This window comes from Drosophila miranda, assembly GCF_003369915.1.
Source record: "Drosophila miranda strain MSH22 chromosome Y unlocalized genomic scaffold, D.miranda_PacBio2.1 Contig_Y1_pilon, whole genome shotgun sequence".
In the NCBI taxonomy this organism is placed as follows: Eukaryota; Metazoa; Arthropoda; class Insecta; order Diptera; family Drosophilidae; genus Drosophila; species Drosophila miranda.
Window position 1 is genome coordinate 7,421,273 of NW_022881603.1, and position 25,298 is coordinate 7,446,570.

Below are 25,298 nucleotides of genomic sequence, written 5' to 3' on the forward strand. Positions count from 1 at the left end.
ATTGTTGATTTTTTACCGAAACACGCTTCAATCGGGAAAAATTACCCTTACGTAGTTTTAATTAATAAATTATAACGATTAATACCTACAACTCCTAATACCAGTCAACGTTAAGTACGATTTCCGCGCGTGCTCATCTACACAGGCAACAACCCACAGGTAAGTTAGCTGATGGATTACATTTGGAGACAATTCGCTTACATAATTTTGGGCCGGAACTTTTGTTTTCTCCCGTTAGAATTCGCATGCAATTGTCACAATGACATCATTGTTCGATTTTTAGAGCCCCTCACACTATGCACACTTGTGAATTTTCGGTTGCACTATTTCGGTTGTCAATTGCATCAGCTTTGGGGAATGAAATCGTAAATGCCACTGCACCATCGACATGCCAGCAGATTAGTGGGCAGCAGCAGAAACACCGGCCAGAAACACAACAGTTCGCTTTTAAATTAGAATTTATGTTTTATTATTCAGTTTAGGATATCATTATCATGAATCTTACTACACATGTTAGAAATACTTTCATTTGTGGATTAGACGGACTACATCTCTATAGATCTAGATCTCTTCGTTCCCTTTGAGAATTCCACTTACGAGTAATTACCTAATTGAATTGGTTATATTTCGAAAATGGCTTCCATTCCTTTTATTTTTTTCTGTGTTATTTTTAGGCAAAACTATTTAGTGCAGGTGCCCCATTCGTTTTAAATTAGTGATTTTTTCCCTTTGTATTCATGTTAAAGTTAACTTAAAGCTGCTTATTGTTTGCAGAGCTCCTGCTCCTCATCTTCTCTGTTTTTTTACGCATTTCAATCACAAAACATTTACATATTCATAGTATTAACAGTGAGAAACAAATACAGAGACATTAGATCAGAAATTGCTCAACATTTATACGAAAATATATATCATGTAGGTGTGTAGACTTATCGTTGAGAGCGTACTTAAATGCGGCATTTATCTTTTACAATTATTCATTTAATATAAACAAATCTCCTGTTCCCTGCTGCTTCCCCTCTTCCTCCGCCTTTTCCTTTCCTATTCCACGGAGCGCCTGCGTAGCTGACGACGCACTCCGACAATGGCAGCATTTCTGCGGTCCAGGAGCTCGTTTGAGAGACGCGCCAGCAGCGGCAGCTCCCGCATGGACACATTTACCGAGGGCAAGGGGGCCAGCTGCTGTTGCAGCTTCTTGATGGGCGTCGGCGGCTCCTGCTGGTGATGCTGGGGTGTGACTGGCAAGCTGGTTGTGTTTGTGATCTTCACCACAACATCGCAGTGGCGTTCAAGGGCCTCGGCTCCAAGGGATTCGAGCCTCTGCTCGGTTGATTTCAACCTTTCGGTTTGCTGCCGCTTGGCTGACTCCTTGAGCATCATTAGATGATCCAGTTTATCCACCGTGGCCTTCAATTCGTGCTCCCAGACATCGTTCTGCTGCTGACCATCCCCGCCCTCGATGGGGCGCACTGCGAGGATTTTCACCTTCTGACGCAGGGCCTCCAGATCGCCTTCGTCGACCGCGCCTCGAAATTCTCTAGCCCCCGTCTCATCGTAGTCGCAGGCATCCTCCTCGTCCTCAGTTTCCGCTGTGTTGGTTGGCTGTTTTACCGCCAATGACATTTGACTGCCGGCTATAGAGGGATAGTCGCATTTCTCCAGCTCCATGTGAAAGTCCGGCAGCGAAGGCAACGCACTGGACGTGGGCGAGTTCAGCTCGGCACCGACTCCCGGCTCGCGGGGTCCTGGCGGTGTGGGATAATCCCCGCGCTGCCTATGTATATCCTCGCTAATCCTCTCCAGATTACGCAAAGCCGTGGAATAAGTGCTCTTTGCCCCAGCCACCTGCTGTTGCACCTCTTGAATTCGATTCTTTTGGGTCTGGAGTTGATCCTGGCACACTTGCTTCTCCTCGAAGTAGGGTCGCGACTTGTTGATGCTCCTCCTGAAGCGGTCCTCCAGCTGCTGCAACTTCTGCTCGGCAGTGTGGAAGAGACGCGTCCGTCTCTGGTGCTCGGCATGGCAGTCGGCCTTTTGGGTCTCGGCATCCATCACCTTTTGGGTGGCATGGTTCAGCATCTCCTGCCAGGCGTTGTCGAACTGCCATTCGTGTGAGTTGGACATGAAACGTTGCTCGGCCAGCGCCACCGTTTCCTTGGCCGCGGCATGAATTTCTTGAATGGGGAAAATCGAGTTTATGGGTTACTCGGATAATTCGACGTGTTTTGGCTCCATTGGCTCACCATTGGCTCGTTGGAATTTAACCGCAGCCTGCTGGCATTCGATTTGTGCCTCGCGTGCCTTCTCTAGAGCTTCATGGTAGGGACGGGCCTTCTCGATGCAGCTGCCCAGCTTCTTGGATGAAAGCTTCAGGCGCCGTGTGGACTCGTTCAACAGAATCCGAAAGGTGGAATTGGCCTCCTGTGGGCGGCAAAACATGAGTAAAAGCAGCTTCAAGCCATTTAGCCCGTCTCCACTTACCTCCAACTCGATCTCCAGCTTGTTTATCTCATCCGTAGCACTATTGAGATTCTCCAATTCAATCTGTGGAGAGAACAGAAAATGTACATTTAATGAATGCCTTTTTTTTCGTTAATTTCCAGTAATTGCTAATCTCCTTGCCAGATCCTGCGATCTGGGTAAAATTTCCGCTCGCGTTGATCGCGTTCATGTCAGCGGTTTGCTGCGGACCCACAACGACTATGTGATGAGGGCGGCGGACGGACTCTTCAAGGCGGACAACTTCCAGGACGTCATGCTGGAGGCCATGTCGACCAAGGCGTACCTGCACGAGCTGGGCATCTTCAAGGATGTAAGCGTGCACCTCGATGTCAGTCGCGGGGCAGATGCCTCGCCCCAGGGCTATGAGGTCACCTTCAAGGGCAACGAGTACTCCCGCCTGATGGGCTCCGCCGGAACGGAGGTGGGCCAGAACGAGGGCTCCCTACGCACAGAGCTGACCGTCCCGAACATCCTGGGCCGGGGCGAGAGCATCTCCCTGCAGGGCAGCTACAGCAACACCAGGGCCAATGATCTGCAACTCAAGTTCTGGAAGCCCTTCTTTCACACCCGCTTTCGCGAGAATCGACCCGAGTAAGGACCTGACCCGACAAAGTCTCCTCTTGGGCAGTAAATTTACTAAGAAATCCTTTCAATCTTTACAGATTCTCGTTCAGCATATTCAGGCAAACGGATCGCTTCGACATTAGCTCATTTCAATCCACAAATCTGGGCTACTTGATTGACTTCTCGGCCCACAGCAGCCTGGGAGTGGATGTAAGCGCGAAAAGAACTCTCTCGAGTGCCAACTTAACTATCTGTGTATTTCCCTAGCTAACTCACTCGCTGCAGTACGAGAACTCGATCAGAAACGTGGGTTTGCTGAACAAATCCGTGCCATTTAGCATTCGGGAGCATTGTGGGCCCAAACTGGCCTCACTGGTGCGCTACTCCGTGGTCTTTGACAATCGGGATGCCAATGTCTTTGCCACGCGGGGCATTCTACTGAAGTCCACCAACGAGTACTGCGGTCTGGGTGGCAACGTCGCCTACACCAGCAGCACAGCCCACGGAGAGGTGAATGTGCCGCTCTTCTCTGGATTTGTGGCGCAGTTCTGTGGACGCGTGGGCATCGTCAAGGACACCAAACAGACCACCTTGTTGCCCATTAGCTCGCTCTTCTATTGCGGCGGACCCATGACATTGCGAGGATTCAAATACGGCGGAGCTGGACCCGTGGTAGATGGCACACCGATTGGGGCGCAGACCTACTGGTGCACGGGGGCGCATCTGTGGGCGCCGCTGCCTTTTGCCGGCGTCTTCAAGAGCCTGGCCAGCAACTTTAGAATTCATTTCTTCTACAACATTGGAAACACCATTACTTTTAGCATAGGTAAGCAAAGCCAGCCCGGCTGATCCGGTCTCCCATCTTTTCACGTCTTTCCATTCGCAGAGAATATGCGTAGCGCCTTTGGCATGGGTCTGGCCTTCAAGTTCGCCGATCGGGCACGCATCGAAATCAACTACTGCATCCCAGTGCGTCGCCAGTCCACCGACAAGGTACTTAATGGCTTCCAGTTTAGCATCGGCTACGAGTTCATCTAGAAAATGTGTGTTCCTTTGACAAATCCATTGACTGAATGTAGTGTCCCCCCCCCCCCCCCCCCCCCCGCAACAGCAGAGGGCCCATGAGAATCCCACAAAATGTAGCTTGTCTTGTCTTTCGAGAAGATTTATCCTGTTCTGTATTTTTTGTCAATGCATTTTTCCTCCTAAAACAAATTTATTTGTAGTCCAGCAAACATTTAAGTAGTTCCTAAGGCGCGTGTGTACATACTTAAAAGCGAAACGAGAAACGAAGAATATACAAAACTGTTTCAAGATTTTGGAAAAGCAACAAAATTTTGTGAATGTGGGTTGGTTTGATTTGTCTGTGGAGTGAAGAAGACGCTAGGACTTTGAAGTGAACGCATCTTCTCCGTGGAGTGGAACCGAACTGAGGTAATGCTATAGCCCCATGAGAGAAAATAGAATTGCATTTTGAGCAGACAATTTCCTCAACAAATCTAGGGGGCGAAAATCCAATCCCTCCCGGCCCAAAGGTCACAAACAACAAAAACACCACTACTGTGTCTGTCCCCTCCTTTCTGTACGAAAAATCCCTCTTTTCTTGACGGTTCTGAGCAGGAATTGAACACCGGAGCTCGAAACCACCAAAGCAAGCCCCGAGAGCGACGCTCAACGCTCTTCGCCACGCGAACATCGAAGGAAGGCGCATATAAAAATGGATGATGACGAGAGAGAGAGGGGCAAAGTAATGGAATCAGTGCTGGCAATTTAGCTTATTTTCTCGTAGCTATTTACAAAAGCTTTTAGTCGGATTCAATAACAAATAACTTTTCTCTTAACGAAAATTTGAGTGAGGGGAAAAAGTCATTTAAAAATTCCGATTATTTATAAATAGTGAAGTAAGGAATTCATTTAAACGATATCTTTAAAGATGTATCTGGTTATATTGAATAAAAAATTATGTAGGAAAATGTGCCAATTATCTTTTGAGAGCACTTGAAGACACGAATGTGACTTTTTTAAATGAATTAAGTTCTTGAAATCTAAATTTTTTTTAAAGTAAGTTTTTTGAAAAGTAAGCTTAAATACATATATTTATTAATAGCTTGAAAACATTGTAGATTTATAAGTTAAATGTTTTTCTTATACATTAATAATACTACGAATTTACATATACAGTAAAGTCCGGTTATAACGACTCTGCTTATAGCGTCCGTCCGTTCATAGCGACGAAAATTCGATGACTTGGTTGGTCCCCATACAAACTTACATATATAAAAGGGCCTTCGCTTAGTACGTCTCCGTACGACAAACCGCTTATACCGACGATATTTTTCACAATTCAACCGGCTATTACGACTCGCCGAAAAAAAAATACAGCTAAATAATGCTGTGCTTGTTGCTTGTTATATTATGTATACGAGTTTTTATGAAAAAAAAACATGTTATTGAATTAAATTTGTTACATTCCCCTCGTTTGAGGGGAACTTTAAGAAATTATGACGTTCAGGAAGAGAAAGAACATATCCATTGTTGAAAACATGCGTTGCTTAAGTTTAGTGCACGTTTCACAATTTTACAGAATTCCTAGCTCTTCCATATGGCTAAAATCTACATTCACAGGCAGAGGCAGGGGCAGGGCATGGATGGGGAAGCGGACATGTTCACACACAGCGGACCCACACAAACATTTCGTGGTCGAGAAAACGGGTTTTAATAATAATATTTTTGGTTTGTAGGTTTGCCTCTTTTTACGGCTGCTCTTTGTTGGGCTTGTCCGAGTTTGATTTTAATCGTGTCCGTTGACCATTTCTCCACATCCCGGACATAAACATGAGCCGCTGAGAGGCCAGCGAGAGGGCAGGTCTTCTCAACGAGTCGCTCGAGTTGGCCCTGTCTCGTAATCGTGATTGATTCAAGAGCCGAGACAAGGCGTAGGGTGCCTCCAAACGGGTTTTTGTGCCTGTAAACAAACGAAACCAGTTTGGGGCATCCGATTCGCCGCAGATGAAAGGCAGCTTGAAGCTTGAACTTTCCTGGAATTTCTGGCTTCACCAGAAGCGAGGAGGGACTCACGAGTGAGCCAGCATTTTTGGTCTGGCATTTCCCTCGGAAGATGTAGTTTTTGGCTAATTAAAAGTTTACTTTCTCACATTTCCACATGCAGCAACATGCAATTGAAAATGTTGAGGCAAAGACCTGGAAAACAAAACAAAACAAAACAAAAACCCCACAAAACAAAGCTCAATAATTAATGCTGTCGTATGCAGCGGAGGGAGGAGGCCTAGACCTAAGCGAATACATCCTCTCTGGGGACCTCCTCCACTCCCCCTCTGAAGCCAATGAGGGGTAAAAACATTTATTACGCTGCAAATTCAATTGTAAATTTTACCAGCCAAGGTAGCCCGGCTGTGTATGCATTGTGGCAGAAAGAAATATTTGAGTATCCACAAAAAATACAAAATAAATATTAAATGCTAAAATGACGCTGGAAAAAATGTGTACAAATATTTTCGCAACTTTATCGTCAAACGAGGGGGAACGTTGTGAGTTGCTGCGGACACCGCAACTCTACGGTTATACCCGATACTAAGTCAGTATGGCTCTCCTCCGGCAGACGCCGCTAATATTAAACGACACGACAAAGAGTGCGTGCGAGAGAGACAGAAAATCAGTCTGAGCGTGACGTCGGGCGCTGCGTAGCCACTGCAAATTTATTTGTTCCTATTGGCTATAAAAATGATCTGATCTGATCCAGATTCAGCAATCTGATAGATATGGTCATTATCTATGATTCTGCGTTTTTAGTTTTCTCGAATGTGCAATATTGTGGATGCAACAGATTTTCGTCCTTTGTGTGGGCGGAAGGGGGTGGGGCGAAATTTTGAGATACACGTTTTATAGTAAGATCTAACAGGAGTGCGGATACCAAATTTGGTTACTCTAGCCTTAATAGTCTCTGAGATTTTTGAATATCCCCAGATTTTCGTCCTTTGCGGGGCGGAAGGGGGTGTGGCGAAATTTTGAAACAAACTCGTCTCGGTCCGATATATTAGGAGTGTGGATACAAAATTTGGTTGCTCTAGCTTTTGTAGTCTCTGAGATCTAGGCGCTAATGTTTTACTCTAAGCAAAGCCGCCTATGCTACGTGTGTGTTAGAGAGAGACAGGGCGAGAAAAAATGAAATTGTTTTCTTGATGCTGGCTATAATAATAATACGATCCAATTCAGATTCCGCAGTCTTAAAGATATGGTCATTCTCTACAACTCTACGTTTTTGGTTTTCTCATATCTTTAAAATTGTGGATGCCACAGATTTTCGTCCTTTGTGGGGGCGGAAGTGGGCGTGGCGAAGTTTTGAAATATTTTTGTAGCAGTGACATATCACAGAAGTCTGGATCCAAAACATCGTTGCTCTAGCTCTTATAGTCTTTGAGCACTAGGCGCTGAAGGGGACGGACAGACGGACGGACAGACAGACAGGGCTCAATCGACTCGGCTATTGATGCTGATCAAGAATATATATACTTTATGGGGTCGGAAACGATTCCTTCTGGACGTTACACACATCCACTTTTACCACAAATCTAATATACCCCAATACTCATTTTGAGTATCGGGTATAAAAATAAACATCCAAAATGGCAAATGGGGGAACTGGACTCAATAAATATCAATAGTATTTTCAAAAAGCTCAATTCTAGAGCATATGGCAAATATTCCTGGAATATTGCAAGCCCCTGAATACATGTTTCAGAGAATTGTTCTTTAACTATTGATTTGTATCATTTTACACATCTGAAGCAAAACAAAGCCGTAGTCATGTGGAACAAGGTATATTCTGGTCTGGGCCCGAAACATTACCAAATCACGCGATGTGCCGACGTTTTTCTTGCCTTTCGTTGTGCAATCTCGCCGGAGTGGCGTTGCCAAAGGGCAGCCCGAGCCAAAGACCGGCTTGAGTCACAGACTGAAGCGAATCATCAAATGCAAAAGGTTACAGCCAGGTTACAGAGCGCGTCTCTTGGCCAGAATCGGTAGATGACGTGAGTGCGGCTGGTTAGGATCTCAAACAATTTCGTCAGACAAGAAGGCGCCGGCCGCCCCCGCCTCATTGTTTAGACAACAGACAGTCGGCCCTGAGATGAGTGAAGTGTAATGACTATATTTAGGATATTTGCAAGCAGACAGACAGAAAGCAATAAATAAAATGGAAGTGCGGCCACACCCATCTAGGAAATGGATAGGACTTCTCCCTCGAGGACTGTGCAAAAACAGCCTCCCCTATCCCATCCTTTCCCTTCGTTTATTAGCAATATCCTATGCAAACAGCACCCCGGCATATCGTATGATTATTATACATTAGCTTATCCCTTACAGTACCAGTTCCACTTTCCCTTTTCCATTGCCGGCACTCCCCTCCCTGCTCCGCTCGACAGCTGCCTTTTTAGTGGCGTGATGCCGACGTCGGGGCTGACCTGACCTGACCTACATTCATCTGCACTCTCTCTCTCTGTCTCTCTTGCCCTATTGGTGCGACAACATTGCCAAAATGGCAATAGGAGCGTACTGTAATGGAAACCCATAAAAAATTATACATATCTACAATCCATACGACTTGCGCAGGCGACACAAAGGACAATCAACCCGTAGAAAGTACTCGAAACCAAACTGGAACAGCACTTGGCTAAGAAAGTGGCTCTGCAAGACGCGGAGAGGTCAAAGAGTTGGTTATATAAAGAGGTGGGGTGGGGGGCTAACGGCACAGCATTGCGTGAACTCGAAAGCCAAGCCAATTGTTGTGTTTTATATTTAGTTCAAGCTCTAGTACCCCCACCGTTCGCTCTCCAAGCGTTATGTCAACTTTCGTGGGGGAACTTTCAGAACGCTGAAGAGGTTGGGGACTTTGCATGGAACCTAAAATGTTTATACAAATTAATGTCAATTGCCGAAACGATCTGGTCTCTCTTCAAAGTTCAAATGCAATCGGAGTGCAATTGTGAAATATTCATTTATGAGACTTGTTGACTGATAAGATACGCCAGCGGCATGCCCCCATTGCTGATTCGATAACACAGGAAATGGCCATTTGACTGCATAATAATAGTTGTTACATACAAATGGCATTAACAATTCCAATTCAAAGACAACGAGCCACAAACGAAACAAATCAAAATGTAAATGAATTCATTAAGCCTCAAAATCAGAGGAGCCACTCTTTTTCCATCTCTCTCTCTCTCTCAGTTATGCATCATTGATGATAATTATTATGACGATGATGATGAAGGTAAAGGCCACCCCTCAGAGACACTGCACTGCTTTCATTTAAAAGTTCAACAAACAGTGGGCGAGAGGAGAGGGTATAGCATATTTATGCAAGTGCTTTTTTATTTCAATAAACTTCCTACAGTTGTTTCGCTATACAGTTTTTCACACTATAAATAAACCCAAGCGACGATCGTCCCGTTTCGTCCGACGATGAGAACCGACTCTGACCGCTGGCTCTAGCAAGGGTAGCGTGGCCGAGCGGTCTAAGGCGCTGGTTTAAGGCACCAGTCTCCTCGGAGGCGTGGGTTCGAATCCCACCGCTGCCACATAGAGAATGATCTTTATTCTTTCATTTTTTTTCACAGAGAATTCATTTACTTTATGCATTTTCAGTTTTTAGGAGAGTTTAGATTTTATACGAGTACTTTTTCAGTTCTTAAGTTCATTAAGAAGTTTTCTAAGTGAATTATTTCCATCTAAAATTGAGTCGACATAACATTTAATTAAAGCCACGTTAATGACGCATGGTTTAGTGATTCATATTATATAAAATCGTGCTCTCCAAATCGTGAGAAAATCAATTACTAAACTAAAGGTATAGAGGTTTTTATACCCGATACTCAAAATGAGTATTGGGGTATATTAAAATTGTGGTAAAAGTGGATGTGTGTAACGTCCAGAAGGAATCGTTTCCGACCCCATAAAGTATATATATTCTTGATCAGCATCAATAGCCGAGTCGATTGAGCCATGTCTGTCTGTCCGTCTGTCCGTCCCTATTAGCGCCTAGTGCTCAAAGACTATAAGAGCTAGAGCAACGATGTTTTGGATCCAGACTTCTGTGATATGTCACTGCTACAAAAATATTTCAATACTTCGCCCCGCCCACTTCCGCCCCCACAAAGGACGAAAATCTGTGGCATCCACATTTTTAAAGATACGATAAAACCAAAAACGCAGAATCGTAGAGGATGACTATATGTTTTAGAATGTAAGATCTCAACCAGATCGTATAATTATTATAGCCAGAATCAAGAAAACAATTTCATTCTTTCTCGCTCTGTCTCTCTCTAACACACAGGTTTCATGGTCGGTTTTGCCAATTGCAAAATATGAGTTCAAGGATCTCAGAACCTATAAGAGCCAGAGCAACCAAATTTGGTATCCACACTCCTGTGATATCGGACCTTGACCGTTTCGTGTCCAAATTTCGCCACACCCCCTTCCGCCCCGGCAAAGGACGAAAATCTGGGGCATCCACAAATCTCAGAGACTATTAAGGCTAGAGTAACCAAATTTGGTATCCGCACTTCTGTTAGATCTCACTATAAAACGTATATCTCAGAATTTCACCCCACCCCCTTCCGCCCACACAAAGGACGAAAATCTGTTGCATCCACAATATTGCACATTCGAGAAAACTAAAAACGCAGAATCATAGATAACAACCATATCTATCAGATTGCTGAATCTGGACCAGATCAGATAATTTTTATAGCCAAAAGGAACAAATCAATTTGCACTGGCTACGCAGCGCCCGATGTCACGCTCAGACTGATTTTCTGTCTCTCTCGCACGCACTCTTTGTCGCGTCGTTCAATATTAGCGGCGTCTGCCGGAGGAGAGTCACACTGACTTAGTATCGGGTATAACTGTAGAGTTGCGGTGTCCGCTGCAACTCACAACGTTCCCCCTCGTTTAATTAAAGATTGCGTAAATCTTTATGGTATTATGGAGTGGATCGTTTAAGAAAACTACATTTTTGGAGTCCAATTATTAAAGTCTATATATTTCGCCGCTGACTCACTTATCGGACCCGCTTTTCTGATTCATTGTCCCCCCACCTCAGTGGTGTTCTCTAATTCCCTAGCAAAAGCCCCCTAGAAACTTATGTACTCTCACCTTTCTTGCGTAACTGACACCTATCCAAATCCAAGTATTTGTTAGTCATTTAGGCATTGAACTTTATCAGTTTGAGCATTGGAATGGATAAAGTTTCCTTTGCTAATCAAATTACCAGCATTGTCTACTGGGACTAGGCTGTGCGATAATTATTATTTATAATTTTCTTCAAAGTTTTTCCCACCAGTTTTCTCTCCAACATAGAGACAAATAACTCGCCTTCCCTCCCCACCATTTGTCTGTGAAAACAATTATCGTATAATCGATAAGTGCCAGATAATTATACGACCCATGACGAAGAAAGTTTTGGGCAAAGAAAACGAGTAGAAAAACTCCCCCGGCACGCAAATGATAATGCTTTCAAGAGACGTGACGCGTGTGGGATTTTGTACAGAAATAAAAACAAACGCAAATACTCGGTGTTTTGTCAGAAAACACACAAAGAAACAGCTGTCGAGGCGCACGAATTGAAGTTAAATAGACTTTGGGCCATCGCCGCCCTAATCTTTTCCTTGTCTATTCCATTTGTCGTCACCAAGTTTCCTCTGATAAAAGAATCTGCACGCGCAAAGATCTAGCGAACAAAACCCACCTTTTCCATTGATAAATCATTGACAATAGAGAACGGCGAAGAACAGAGAAAGGAAACAACAACATCAACAAAGCTTGTCTAAAGAGGAAGTCGCGCATAAAACATTGAAAAATCGGCTAAATAGAATACATAGCAAAAAGCAAGATGTTTTTGCGTATTTGGTAATATATTTTGTATAGATGAGAGAGCTCACACTAACCGGTTTGGCATTCCATTCGGTATGCCAGAGCAAAACAAATTTTGTTTAGAGTAGAACCTTATCTCTTTCTCTCTTTCTCTGTGTGATTCTCCCATTCGAATTGTATATTTTCGCACACACCATATTTATAGACATTATCGAGTGTTTCAATCAAGTCACATGGCCAGAATCAATGGTAATGTTTTTCCGCCGCGTGTGACGTCTCCCGCTAGGTTTTCGGCTCCAAATATAGACAAACGAAGGTCTAGTGCGGATCCAATTTGATCCAAACGGGGAATATTCTCCGGCACATTCATCGCCTCCTTTAATGCCCATTAATGCCCAGCGACTAGAAATTTGCAAATTATTTCGCGCTGTTGAACAAGTAACAAAAAAAATCTTAAATTATGCAAAATGCGCCGGGGGCGATACGAAGCACCGAACCAGAGACGCGACGCAGACACTTTGTATTGTGTTATGTCGTCTCTTTTCTCGAATTGCCTCACAACGAAATGAACCCGAAACCAGAGATGTTTCGACTGTAAAACACCCAGTAACAACGAATTCATTTGAGCTGTTTGAACGTAGAAGCTGCATTTACAGCTCTCCTACTCGGATGTACCAAACAGAGCTCAAACATCATAGGCCTTTCTTCTTTACGAGCACAGGGTGTACAGTGCTTGCGTGTGCGCTTCGGTATTTCCATTTATTAAATTTTGCATGCAGCCACCAGGCCTCTCCCGAAAATCACCAAGAGCGATATAGAGGGAGCGAGAGGGCAATAACTGCACTTGAATCTGTTTTAGGTACCCCGAACGGAGAGGAAATTTCCGAAATTACGCAGGAAAGAACAAAATATAATCCCATTACCAGGAAGTGAGTGTGAGTCGAAGAGGGAGAAATTAAGGATAAAGAAACAAACACTTGACCCTGGGGCACTTTATGAGTGTGTGTGCGTGTGATGGAGAGTTACAATTCCTGAAGCATTTTTCACAATGAATATTAGTTTTTCGATGGGAAAGGAAACTTGCAATTTGTTAAAGCGCTTGGGAAATTGATTTCTGCTGTGTGAGTGTGGCTTAAAGTCAGCAAAGCGTAAAAAAGGTTGCACGTAATAAAAAGAGCCAACGAAATGGAATGCAAAACATAACGGCGCTTTCCTGTAAAGAGTCTGTCAAAGCCAATTAAAAGAGAGCAGAGAGACACAAAGAAAGAGGGGGAGAGAACTAACAAATAGTAGGAACAACAATTGCAGCAACACACAAAAAAAAAAAACGTGCCAAGGCAGCGTTTTCTATATGTACTTAGGTACATTTGTACATACATATGTACATACATATTACATATGTATATATGAATGTATATTTGAGTGAAACGTCTGACACTGCCTGGTACGGGGCACGTGCATATTTGAGGGCCACAAGGGGTTCGCAGAGAGATGGAAGGGGCTTTACCACTCACCTGAATTTGCGGGTCCAGCTCGCTCTCTTCAGTATTCGACATATCTGCTTTTCTTTGTGCCTGCAGCCGATCCAATCCCAGGAGAATGTCAATTGAGTTAGTTTTCACTTTTTTGTCCGGCACTTTTCAATTTAAATCCAGTTGCATTTGCATTTTCACTTGCATTTCGCTCAACTTGATCTTGTTGTTTGCTCCTCACACTCTCCTTCGTCAAGCAAATTGTTAATTTTCCTCAAAGCGCTCGAGTCTGCATGGGTGTGTGTGTGCTGGTGATTTGTTGTCAATATTATGTAAATAGGCCTGCGGCTGGCTCTATTGCTGTTTAACTCGGCAATTTTGTTATAAGAAAAAAATATTAAAGCATTTTCTCTGCCGTCTTTGACGCCACCAACGAAAAAAGGCACAGGGGACGCGCGGGGCTTCTATCAACTTTTGACTACTTTAAACATGGATAAATTACACGCAAACATAAATCAAACTGCTGGTGCACCGATTGTTTTCCCCGAATATAATATATTTATATAGTTATTTTTAAATACTAATCTACCCTAGTAGGAGGAAGTGAGACGAGACGCGTCCGATTGCGGCGGTACAAATTATAACAATACAATATTTACAAAAACAGCAGAACTACACGGTAACTACACATTGGCTACACAATGGGAGGAAAAAGAGGGTATGGGCAACAGGCAAAACGTCTCGAAAAGCCAACGCTTGCAAGGTAAATTCCACCCCTTTTGCTAAAAATCGAGTTTTTGTCTTCAAGGTATATTTTCTTCACACGCGAGGTGAGGTTCGTACGAACCTTGCAATTTACCTTGGCTGTTTTTGCCTGTTGTCCATACCCCTTATATAGGCTTTTCAAAACTACGACTCATTTTTTCGTTGCATTGTTAACAGTTGTATCGATAGCCGCGATTTTCGATTCTACTTATGGTCGAATGACATTAAACACTATCGACCTATATAAATTAATTTTATTAATTTTTAATGCGATAAAATGATGTTGATTGCGGTGCTTTCTAGGTGAATTGTTGGCCTCCAGCGTTACATGGCCCTCAAAAAATACATGCCTTCTTTCTTTCATACAAAATTTGAATATTTATCTGATTTGATTTGTTAACAAACAACACTGTACCTGGTCACACTGTGGACAACGACCACACAGAAAACCAAACGCTCGCAAATAATAGCATATAAGAAACGCTCGCAATTGGATAGATATATGATACTTGTGTCGTTCAGGTTTTTACAGTGAAAGTATAATATATGATAGCTCGCAAACGGATCTATTGCGAGCCTTGTGCGATATCTTTTGCGAGACTGTTGCTCGCTTGCGAGAGTTTTACGGACTTTTCGCGAAAGTCACGTTTGTTTGTTTGCTGGGTATGTACATCATGCTTTGGTATTAATTCATCACCGGCTCCAAAGACGTTAACAAAACAAAAACTGCGATCCTCTTTGGAGTTGCTGAAACGGTACGAATGGCTTTTGAACTCCTAGGTTATGGTAAGTGAATTGTTTGAGTCCTATTCACTATTAATTGAGTCGCCTCCCGTAGGTCTTTTATGTGGATGACCATTGGAACAAACTGCCGGATAGTTGGCAACATCACCTGGAAAGCATTCCTGTAGAAAGAATTGAAGCGCTGCTCTACATTAGTGACAGTAAAGCTGCTCCCAACACTACGAGCATAGTATGGCCGCTGGAGTTGTTGGCGTTGCGAGGAGCGCTTCGTAATCTCTGCATTGCACGGACAGAAGAGAATCAACCCAAAGTTGGTAAACTCTAGCCCCAGCCTGAAGAGGAAGAGGGTCATGGTTCTAATCGTCTTTTCGCATGCAGGAATCGTTTCCTTGTCCGTTGCTGCATCATCACAAGCTGAAGCACCTGTTCATGAAACGTGTCAAGCCAAAGAAGCAACATGAAATCACCCGAATTGCTGAAATTTGTGCTCTCAGCTGCCGGACGACACCAGTGGATTTCGTTGTTGATTTCGGAGCAGGCGTTGGCCACCTGGCACGCATTCTGGGCTATGGATTTGGCATACAAGTCTGCTGTTTCGAGATGCAGGCCGAGCTAAATCAGCAAGCAGCTGGAATCGATTGCAGCAAAGCTCACAGAGGCCAGCGGCTACAAGCGACCTGTACATCTCACTCAGCGTCTGGAGAGTAACACGCAACCGGCGCAATTCATCGCCGGGATCCGGGATACCTTGCAACTGGCAAGCGATGACTTTCGATTTGGAATAGGCCTGCATCCGTGTGGGAATCTGGGGGCGACCCTGATGCGAATGTTCCTTGGGTGCTCGCAAGGCTATGCGGAGGTGCATGGCTATTCGTTGAGTTCGTTCCTGCAGAGCAAACCGGATACAGATACTCACCTCAGCTACGAGGCCAGGGAGATCTCTTGCCATGCTATGGAGGTGTACCGTGACCGCCTACAGGCTGGTCAATATGACCATCTGAAAATACACTCGTTTAGGGCCGCCGCCGAACGCATTATTGTCCAGCAGTTTCCACATCTGCGGCATGTCGTTCGACGAGTAAGTGTTGCACCACACTCCTTGTTATCCTGATAATTCGATATCCAGATGGTCTCGTCTATAGTTATTTCCAGAAAGCCGTGCAGGGGACTCGATTTGAAATGCTAGAATGACAGGTTCTGAGTATTAGGCAATGCGATGCAGATGTACAGCACTGGAAACGGCTCGTTATCTTCTACACGCTTCGCCTAATGCTTGCGCCGCTTGTGGAAAGCATTATCCTCTACGATCGTGCTCTCTTTCTATTTGAGAATGGTATTCTTCTGATCCTCTTGATTTATATGATATTCCTTTACAAGCAATCCCTTACTTGCAGATTGTCAGGTGGAGGTTCAAGCGATCTTCAATCCCCGCCTATCGCCGAGAAACCACATCACCAGGGCTGTGAAAACCAGACGCTGCCTCAGTAATAATCTGCGTCAGTAATAAACCGCAGACCTCAGACCTCAAGTGGCTTAAGTGGCTCAAGATTTAAAGTTGTTTTTTATACGGGTTTATTAAAACAAAGATAAAGATATTATCATAAGTCAGATACACTAAGTACTTAAAGTCTGTATAGATCGTTGATAGAAGTTGCTCCTCAGGACCTTCCTTCCTAGTCGTAGTAGCCCTTCTCGTCGGCTGCCTCCACAATGGTGCGAATGGCGGTGAAGGCCTCGCTGGCTGTTGGCTGTATCTCCACGGCGGGTAGAATGAAGAGGTCCTGGCTGTCGGGCGGTCCGCGCAGCTCGAATGTGTAAGCACTCGGAATGCCCGCCTCTTCATGGGCCCAGTCCATGCTGCCACCGCTCGAGGGATAGATGGTCTCGTAGAGACTCCCGCTGACATAGTCGCGTCCACTCTCCGCCTTGATGGCGGCAGCCGCCTTCTTGCCAAACTCTTGCAGATCGTCGTAGTTGGACACACGCTCCTTGGTGTATCCGTACGGGAACATGAGCATCTGCGAGTACGAATGCAATGCGATGTATGTTTTGATCTGCTCCTTCTGGACGTTGCTGCGTATGAACTGGAGGAGGCACTGGGTCTCCAGCTCGCTTCCGGCAGAGGGGCCGGCAAAGTCATAGCGCGTCGGGTCACTGCTGGAGCCGGTGGAGTTCCAGTGATCGGGATAGTTTCGGTTCAGGTCTACGCCGCGGCAGGTGCCGAACAATTGACGATTCTTGCGCCACATGCGGTCATGCTCGAAGGTGTACTTGTAACCGTCGGGATTCACGCAGGGAAATATGATCCAATTGAAGTTGTTGGCCAGCTTCTGCACGCCAGCGTCCTGCGAAGTCAGCAGCTCATTGATAATGTACGTCGCTGTGGCCGGCGCAATCCATTCGCGGGCATGTATGCCGCTCGCAATGAAGATGGCCTTGTTGTCCGGTTTGCTGGCCAGCTTGATGCCCTTAATGGCGTGGCCCTGGGTGCTTTTGCCCATGTCGAGCACGGTCCACAGATCGGGGTACATCTTCGCCATTACATCCATCCAACCGTAGATGGTCTTCAGGTGGAAGAAATGCTGCCAGTCGTACTGTGTGGCATCAATGCTCTCGGGCAGCACCTCGCCCATATTGCGATCGATCTTTTCCTGAAAGTTGTACGTCTGCAAAGAGGGCAAATGTTAGAGGTCAAATCAACGTATAATGAAGAGATTCAACCGCATTGCAATACCAGAACACGATGCTTCAGCTTGTAGGTCTTCAGCAGATCGGCAAAGTCTGACACTCGATGAGCCGCCACCAGAATGGACAACTTCTGGCCAATCTCGCGGGCATGGCCGATGAATGTGAGGCTGTCGCTCTGGTCCTCTAGTTTCTGGAACAACTCGATCTGCTCCTGATTGTCAAATTGTACATTGTAGATGCGATAATGGTCGTACCGGGCCTGATCCGGCGGGGGCGGGGACCCAGCGTCAATCAGGCAAATTCCGTCGCCACATTCCAGTTTAATACCACTCGCTGCCATCGTCAGAATCGTAATGACTAACAACCGCGCGCCGACTTGCGATGTTAGCATATTTATAATATTATTTCTGTCCCCGTTCCCCCTTCTCAGGCCGTAGACTAGTTCGCCGAAGAGCGTATGTATATGCAGGCAAGAGCGAGCGAGAGGCTCGAGGCCCAGAGTATTTGTTATCAACACTTTGCAGCGGGCGGGCAGGAAACATATGTACGTATGTTTGCGATTGAGAGGGTGCGGGTGCGGGCAAACCAGATCCGTCACAGCTGTGGACTAATCCGGAAAATCAAGAGAGAAAGAGAGTCTCAGACATGTTTCGCGGGTCTGTTGTTTTATTGTTTCATGGAAAATGTGACATGCTTAATCCTAGGTACTGCAAATGGTTTTACAGTAGTTTTATTCCCACGGCCGTCAGCCGTCGGGTGCTACAGGGGGATAAACGGATGTCGGGTCGGCTCGTCACAACTGTAGACTCGGAACGGGGCACAGGCGCCTCGGGTTCATGGCTTGCCCTGGATCCAAGGCGACTGTGCTCCGCGTCATAGGATACAGGTGGGCACGAGCGAACCGGCATCCGCCGTAACTGTACACACCGGCGGAAGTGCGACTATACTGTCCCCGTGAGGGCGGCTGGAAACAGGTCCTGGTACGGTCATGTCTCTGCCAGGATGCTGGCTAATTGTAGTCGGGCGGAGAGAAGAAAACTCTCAGTGAAATAACCCCAATCCAAGTTGACACTGTCATATGCCGAGGGATGCATGGCCGAGGGGGTGCTCGGTCGCTTATATGCGGACTCTGGATACCTGCCGACCTCCAGTTTTAATAAGGCTTCCCGGGGCACGCGGGCTATGCCCCGGGTGACTAACCCCTTCCCGCCTACTCGTGGGATCAAATATGCCAAATTTAAATCTAAAAACAAAAAACACCGCAAAGGAGCACGGCACTCCTCCTAAAGTGCCGGAGGGAAAAGACCATCCCTCTACAAACGCATCTGGGAAACCAGTGCCCAAAAAGACGGGGAAGGAGACTAAGTCGGTCCACCGTCTCGAGGCAGCAGGCGCTGTGAGGAGAGGACCGAAAAGCCAATCGGGCCAATCCACGTCGGGGGGCCCCAAGGGCGACCCGGTTACCGGGGGGGCGACCATGCAGAGCGATATCGCGGCTGGCGGACCCCTTGGGACCGAGAACCCCTTGACAACCCCGGCAGGCGGCGCCTCTGCCTTGAAAGATAGGCCCAAGTTCCAGGACAAAAGACGTGTGGCCTTCATCCTGGGCAACGACGACCCGGTGTTCCTGGCGTCTGCCCAGGGAATCGAATCGCGGCGATGGGCCAAGACAGTCCTGCCCGACTACCAGCCAGCCAAAGCTGGCAAGGCCACAGCCAAGGCCCCAAGCAAGCGGCAACGCTCGGCGGAGGACACCGCCACACAAGTGCAACAGGCCAAGAGGACGAAGACACTGAGCAACCGCTCGTTTGCCGAGGTGGCGAGGGGAAAAACCCTGATTGGAGTCCTAGACAGGGGCTCTAAAGACGGGCAGATCCCTAGGGACAAGTGGCACCTCGTGGAAAACGAGCTCCAAGACTGTTTCCTCCAGGAGTTGGAGGAGAATGGAGCACCACCGCCCAAGTGTGAGGACGCCGGGTGGCACCAAGGCAGGGTGAAAGCCATCGCCTGCCAAGATGCTCGCTCGGCGGCCCTCTACGCGAAGGCGGTAGCGTCGCTCAAGGAGGTCTACCCAGGAGCCCAGCTGGAGGTCGTGAAGTGGGAGGACATCCCCAGCAAGCCGAGGGCCAGAGCGTGGGTCTCGGCAAAGCCTGCAGAGCCGGATAAGATTCTCCGGATTCTGCAGGTCTGCAACCCCCACCTTCCCACAGCCGATTGGAAGGTGGCCAAGGTAGAGGAGAGCAACGGGCAGAGGTGCCAAATCATCCTCGTCCTGAACGAGGAGTCGGTCAGACTTCTCCACGACACGGAGGGCGCTGTGGACTACGGCTACAAGAAGGTAGTCGTAGTACCGTACAAGTCCGACTCCAAAGGCATGCAACCGACGGTCGAGCCAGACCTGGAGCCCCCGGAGATCCCTAGTATGGAGATCAAGCCTGCGGTGTCAGACGTGGCATCAGTGGTGTCGGATGACATCCTAGATGGTTACGTGTCAGACGTGAGCGATCTCACTAGGGATCTCAAGCACATCGGGGTCGCGGAGGAGCTGGACTCTTCGGAGAGCGACCACGACAGGACAATGGTGGAGGTGAACCTCAGGAATGTCACTGATACTCCTGCAGATAAACCTCCATTGTAAGGCAGCATGCGCTGCTCTCCTGCTCCACCTAGCCAAGGGGGGAGCCGACATAGTCCTCATTCAGGAGCCCTGGATCCTCGGAAACAGGGTCTCTGGTCTGAGGACTCCTGACTATAAGCTATACGTAGCTGACTCCGCAGGTAAAACTCGCAACTGCATCCTTGCAAAAAGAGATTTGCACTTATTTTTGCTCCCAAATTTCAGCAATGAAGACCAAACAGCAGTGAGCCTCGAAGACCAGGGGTGCTCACTGAGAATCTGCTCCACGTACATGGGTCACGACCAACCAGACCCCCCTCCACAGGCACTCAGGGCGCTAATCACAGACTGCGAGGCCAAGGACACCGGCCTAATCGTAGGGTGCGACGCCAATGCACACCACTGCCAGTGGGGAAGCACTGACACCAACGAAAGGGGAGAGTACCTTTTCAACTATTTACTGACCACTCAGATGGTCCTTTTAAATAGGGGGAGTGATCCCACCTTCATTATTAAAAACCGCAAGGAGGTCCTGGACCTCACACTTGCCTCTCATGAGTTACACGGGAACATCGTATCCTGGAGGGTCCTGGAAGAGCACTCCTTCTCGGACCACAGGTACGTGGAAACCGTATTCTCTTTTTCACTACCGAGACCAGCTCAATTTCGGAACCTTAGGCGGACAAACTGGGCTCGGTACTCAGACCACCTCTGTCGTGTTCTCCCTGAGACTCCACCTGAGGAGGAGATCTCCAGGGAAGCCACGACTCATCTTGTTAAACTATTTACCGACGCCTGCAATGAGGCGCTCGATAAATCCTGCCCCTCTAGCAAGAGCAGAGGCCGGAAGAAACCTGAATGGTGGAATCCGAAACTGAGGGAACTCCGGAAAGCCTCCCGAAGACTCTTCAATAAAGCTAAGGCTGAAAACGCTGAGCAGAACTGGGCCGATTACAAGGCCAGTCTGTCAGTTTACGCCTCATGGCGTAAGTTCTGTAGCGACATTGAGAATAACTCGGAAGCCTCGCGCTTGCGCAAAGTTCTCTCGAAGACTACACCCACTCTGGGCTACCTGAAGAACGCCGACCAATCATGGACAACGTCCAGCAATGAGTCGGTAAATCTTCTCCTTAACACCCACTTTCCCGGCTGCGATGAAAACAGACCACACTACATCGCGGCTCCCTCCGTTGCCTCAAGTGTTATCATGAACCTGCTAAGCCAGGAGAACATTTCCTGGGCAATAAAAAGCTTCAAACCATACAAATCCGCGGGACCAGATGGCATCATCCCTGCCCAACTGATTCACGCTGGACAAAAAGCCACTAATTGGCTCAAAAGGATATACGAGGGAATGGGAATCTTCTCCCATGGATATATCCCGGAAACCTGGCAAGCCCTCGCACACTGCCCCCAAAGATTTCAGACCCATAAGTCTATCGTCCTTCCTTCTGAAGACGATGGAACGGCTTTTGGGGATGCATCTCACGGTAAATATTCCGCCTAGTCTATTCTCAGACTCCCAGCATGCCTATCGGAAAGGAAGATCCACCGAAACGGCCCTACACACGATCACATCGATCATAGAAGCGTCCCTCAACTGTAAGGAGTACACCCTGGTAGCCTTCCTCGACATAGAAGGCGCCTTTAATAACATCCTCCCGACGGCCATCACGGGTGCACTGACGGACCTGGGGGTTGACTCCCGGACGGTGAGCCTGATCGATCAGATGCTACAATGCAGGACGGTTGAGGCATCACTGGGGACGTCAACGTCCACCAGATTTGTCTGTAGAGGCACCCCGCAGGGCGGAGTCCTCTCGCCCCTCCTATGGAACGTGGCAGTGAACGAACTGCTGCGGGAGATAGAGGGGGGTGGCTGCCGCGTGGTGGCGTATGCGGACGATGTTGCTATAGCATTCTCGGGTAAATTCCCGCAGACGCTGTGTGAGTGCCTGACAAGCACTCTCATGAAGATGTCAAAATGGGCAGACAAATGCGGTCTAGGCGTCAACCCGTCTAAAACGGAACTGGTGCTCTTCACTAGGAAGTACAAAGTTCCGGCACTGACTCCCCCAAGACTATGTGGGGAAGCGCTAATCTTCAGCAACAACGCCAAGTATCTTGGTCTAATCCTCGATAGAAAGCTCGATTGGAAATTGAGCATAGAGGATAGAGTAAAGAAGGCCACAGTAGCCCTCTATACTTGCAGGAAAGCCATCGGACTAAGATGGGGAATGACCCCCTATATAGTTCGGTGGCTTTACACCACCATCATACGACCGATCATGCTCTATGGAGCGGTAGTATGGTGGCCAGCCTTAGACAAAAGGACATTCCTCAATAAACTCAGCAGAGTTCAACGCATGGCAGAGCTATGCATAACTGGCGGGCTACGCACTACTCCAGGGGAAGCCCTGGATACTGTGCTGGACCCTCCTCCCCATAGATCCCATGGGAAAGAAAGTGGCAACACTTTCCGCACTCAGAATGAGAGAAGCCAGACTGTGGAAAGCGTCCGCGGTTGGGCACTCGGGAATCCTGACGAGACACCCGCAATTACCAGAGAGGACAGATTATTGTGTCCCTAGTGATCCAGGTATCAATCCCACTTAGGGCGAACCAGGACCCGCAAATGCGGTTCACTTCTACACTGATGGCTCAAAGTTAGACGGCCGCGTGGGAGGCGGAGTCTACTGCAGCGAACTGAACATCAGTCATTGCTTCAGGCTCCCGGACCACTGCAGTGTGTTCCAAGCGGAGGTTGTAGCCATCAAGGAGGCCATTTCCATCGTCTCCAAACTACTTCTAGACACGCACTTAGTGTGCGTTTTCTCGGACAGCCAAGCAGCTATTAAAGCTCTAGGCTCAATATCGTCGAACTCAGCGACTGTAAATGACTGCCGCAGGTCTCTGCACGAGATCGCAGATCAGTTAGACCTTTTCCTTATATGGGTCCCAGGCCACAGGGACATCGAGGGGAACGACGCCGCCGACGAGCTAGCAAGGCAGGGTACTACAATTCCTCTCCTTATGGAGAGGGAGCAGGTAGCGATGCCTCTGGCTACGTGCAGGCTCCTCACGCACGAATTGTTCGAGCAAAATGCCAATAGGAGATGGCAGCAAACCGTTTCCTGTAAAATCTCAAGATTGATATGGCCATATCGATCGAAGAAGCGCTCAGCCGAGCTGTATAGGCTCAGCAGAGCACAGTGCTCTGCAGTTACTCGAGCCATTACGGGACACTGGCAGATTGGCACTCATGCCTCTAGACTGTCAATCCCTCATAACGACTTCTGCAGGAGTTGTCGCGACGAGGAAGAGGAGGAATCGGTCCCCCACTTCTTCTGCCACTGCCCGGCCCTTGGAAATCGTCGTCTTCGTATTCTCGGGGCCGCTTTCCTCACAGACATTTCGGACCTGTCCGAAATCAAACCGGCGACCTTGTCCAGATTCATCCAAGCCTCCGGATGGGACTGCCCTTAATTTGCAACAGCCTGTTTCTCCACGGTTTTTTAGGCACTGGGAAGGGGCACACGCCCATGCGGCACCACAACGGACCTTCTACAGGTCCAAGTGAGCTTGGGAGGGTTTCATCACTCCCCCAGGCTACCGCCTGAACCTAACCTAACCTATTCCCCCTCATGTAATGTGACCTACTTCTTCTTTCCGCGGCCCAGGGTCAGCGTCGATAGGTGGCTGCTGCCATTGGAAAACTGGTGCTTGCGGCGCTGCAGTTCTTGGCACTCCTCCTCGAGCAGGCGACGGGTCTCCTCCAGTCTGGCCTTCTCCTCCAGATGCACCCTCTTGAGGCACTCGAATTTGGTGTGCAGCTCCTTCTCGCTTTCCTTGAGCTCGTTCTCCTTCTGCTTAACGCGCTGCACAAACATTTGACGCATTTCCTCCTCCTTGTCCTGCAGACAGGCCAAGTGATTGATGCGCTTCGTCTCGAATGTCTGCTGGAAGGAAACCGGCTTGTTGTTGCAATCCACATCAACAAAGCCCATCTGCTGCAGACGTCGCTGGCGGAAGAGCTCGTAGTGGCGCGTGTGAGTCAGCTCCCGCAGATCCTCCATGTTGGTGCGAATGAGCATCTCGCGAAGCTTCACAAAGTCACAGTGAACTTCGTTCTCGATCTGCACCGTTCCCCAGGGATACTGGCGGGCGCGTACCATCTTGCTGCCGATCTTCACAAACTCTGTGCTGCCGACGACAGCGAAGGGAACATGGCTGTTCATGGACTCGTTCGTCTCGGACACCGTCTCGTCGTCGGTGGGAAACTCATAGATGTTAACTTTGTTCTCGCGTAGCTCGGCGAGAATCCTCGCCTTGAAGCCAGCCAGCTCCGACTTTGATATGGTGTCGGCCTTGGCAATGACCGGTATAATGTTGACCTTGGTGTCCAACTGCTTCATGCACACCAGATCCATCGACTTTAGGCCATGTCCGGTTGGGCAGATGAAGTAGAGACAGACGTGGACGCGCCCGCAGCACGCTCCTCCTGCAAGTAAGACTCAAACTGTGAGTCCACATATTCGACGAGCGCCTTGTACGAGTCCTCCTTATTAACCTGGTCGCCGTAGCCAATCGTGTCGCAAATTGTTAGCTTCAACCGAACGCTCTCCGAACGCTTGTTAGCTCTCCTGCAGTTCGTAGGTGTGGGCCTTCAACTTGACATTGGGCAGGTTGTGGGTGCTGGGCGCCGACCCAGGTTGACTTTCCCAACGCCGTTTCGCCAATACACATGATGTTGAAGCTGAAGCCATTCTGCACGCTTTTATTGACCAATTGGTCGGGGAGAGTGTCGAAGCCCACATGGCCCCCCAGTTGGAGTTGTCGTGGAACCGCCACCGATGCCTTTTCCGTTGCTACATGTACCATTTCGTCTATTCTTCGGAACTGTGAGTCTCAAGATCTTTGCCGGTTTCCTTTTATATGATTAGATAGACAATTTTCAAGAACACCGACACGTCAGACTAGTCATCGGGATTCCCAGCATCTGCTGCGATAATGAGAGTTTAATTACCTAAATACGAAGGCTTCCTTACCTGTTTTCA

General features: G+C 47.7%; 3 protein-coding genes, 1 non-coding gene and 2 pseudogenes across 4 annotated transcripts; 3 read left to right on the forward strand and 3 right to left on the reverse strand.

Annotated features, from left to right (window-relative positions):
• Positions 1 to 732: 732 nt before the first annotated feature.
• LOC117189349 (SH3 domain-binding protein 5 homolog) lies at positions 733 to 14,094 on the reverse strand. Its single transcript, XM_033394487.1, has 4 exons — positions 13,470 to 14,094; positions 2,482 to 2,544; positions 2,244 to 2,421; positions 733 to 2,174 (listed from the first exon to the last, which is right to left on the reverse strand). Exons 1-4 carry the CDS (start codon positions 13,509 to 13,511, stop codon positions 1,042 to 1,044), a joined length of 1,416 nt encoding a protein of 471 aa, XP_033250378.1. The 5' UTR covers positions 13,512 to 14,094; the 3' UTR covers positions 733 to 1,041.
• Positions 2,603 to 4,512, forward strand: LOC117190073 (SAM50-like protein CG7639; the record flags this gene model as incomplete). The annotated part of the gene is made up of 4 exons (XM_033395154.1): positions 2,603 to 3,093; positions 3,165 to 3,276; positions 3,334 to 3,892; positions 3,953 to 4,512. Coding segments are annotated over 4 exons (1,314 nt in total), but the record flags the coding sequence as incomplete, so codon positions are not given.
• On the forward strand, positions 9,581 to 9,662 carry Trnal-aag. The gene has a single exon. It is a non-coding gene; the product is annotated as a tRNA-Leu (tRNA).
• A 462-nt stretch (positions 14,095 to 14,556) lies between the features above and the next one.
• LOC117189351 lies at positions 14,557 to 16,540 on the forward strand (annotated as a pseudogene).
• On the reverse strand, positions 16,485 to 23,887 carry LOC117190401 (zinc carboxypeptidase-like). Its single transcript, XM_033395476.1, has 4 exons — positions 23,874 to 23,887; positions 18,365 to 18,383; positions 17,671 to 18,231; positions 16,485 to 17,602 (listed from the first exon to the last, which is right to left on the reverse strand). The coding sequence occupies exons 1-4, from the start codon at positions 23,885 to 23,887 to the stop codon at positions 16,610 to 16,612; spliced, it is 1,587 nt and encodes a 528-aa protein (XP_033251367.1). The 3' UTR covers positions 16,485 to 16,609.
• On the reverse strand, positions 23,876 to 25,133 carry LOC117191405 (annotated as a pseudogene).
• Between the last annotated feature and the right edge of the window lie 165 nt (positions 25,134 to 25,298).

Bases quoted from the DNA above. Each gene is read 5' to 3' on its own strand.
- LOC117189349 (XM_033394487.1), bottom strand. From the start codon at position 13,511: ATGTCGAATACTGAAGAGAGCGAGCTGGACCCGCAAATTCAG. The intron at 2,422-2,481 runs GTAAGTGGAGAC...TGCCGCCCACAG, and splicing joins AGCTGGAGATCGAGTTGGAG to GAGGCCAATTCCACCTTTCG. The intron at 2,175-2,243 runs GTGAGCCAATGG...TCCCCATTCAAG, and splicing joins TAAATTCCAACGAGCCAATG to AAATTCATGCCGCGGCCAAG.
- LOC117190401 (XM_033395476.1), bottom strand. The intron at 17,603-17,670 runs GTATTGCAATGC...CCCTCTTTGCAG, and splicing joins AGCTGAAGCATCGTGTTCTG to ACGTACAACTTTCAGGAAAA.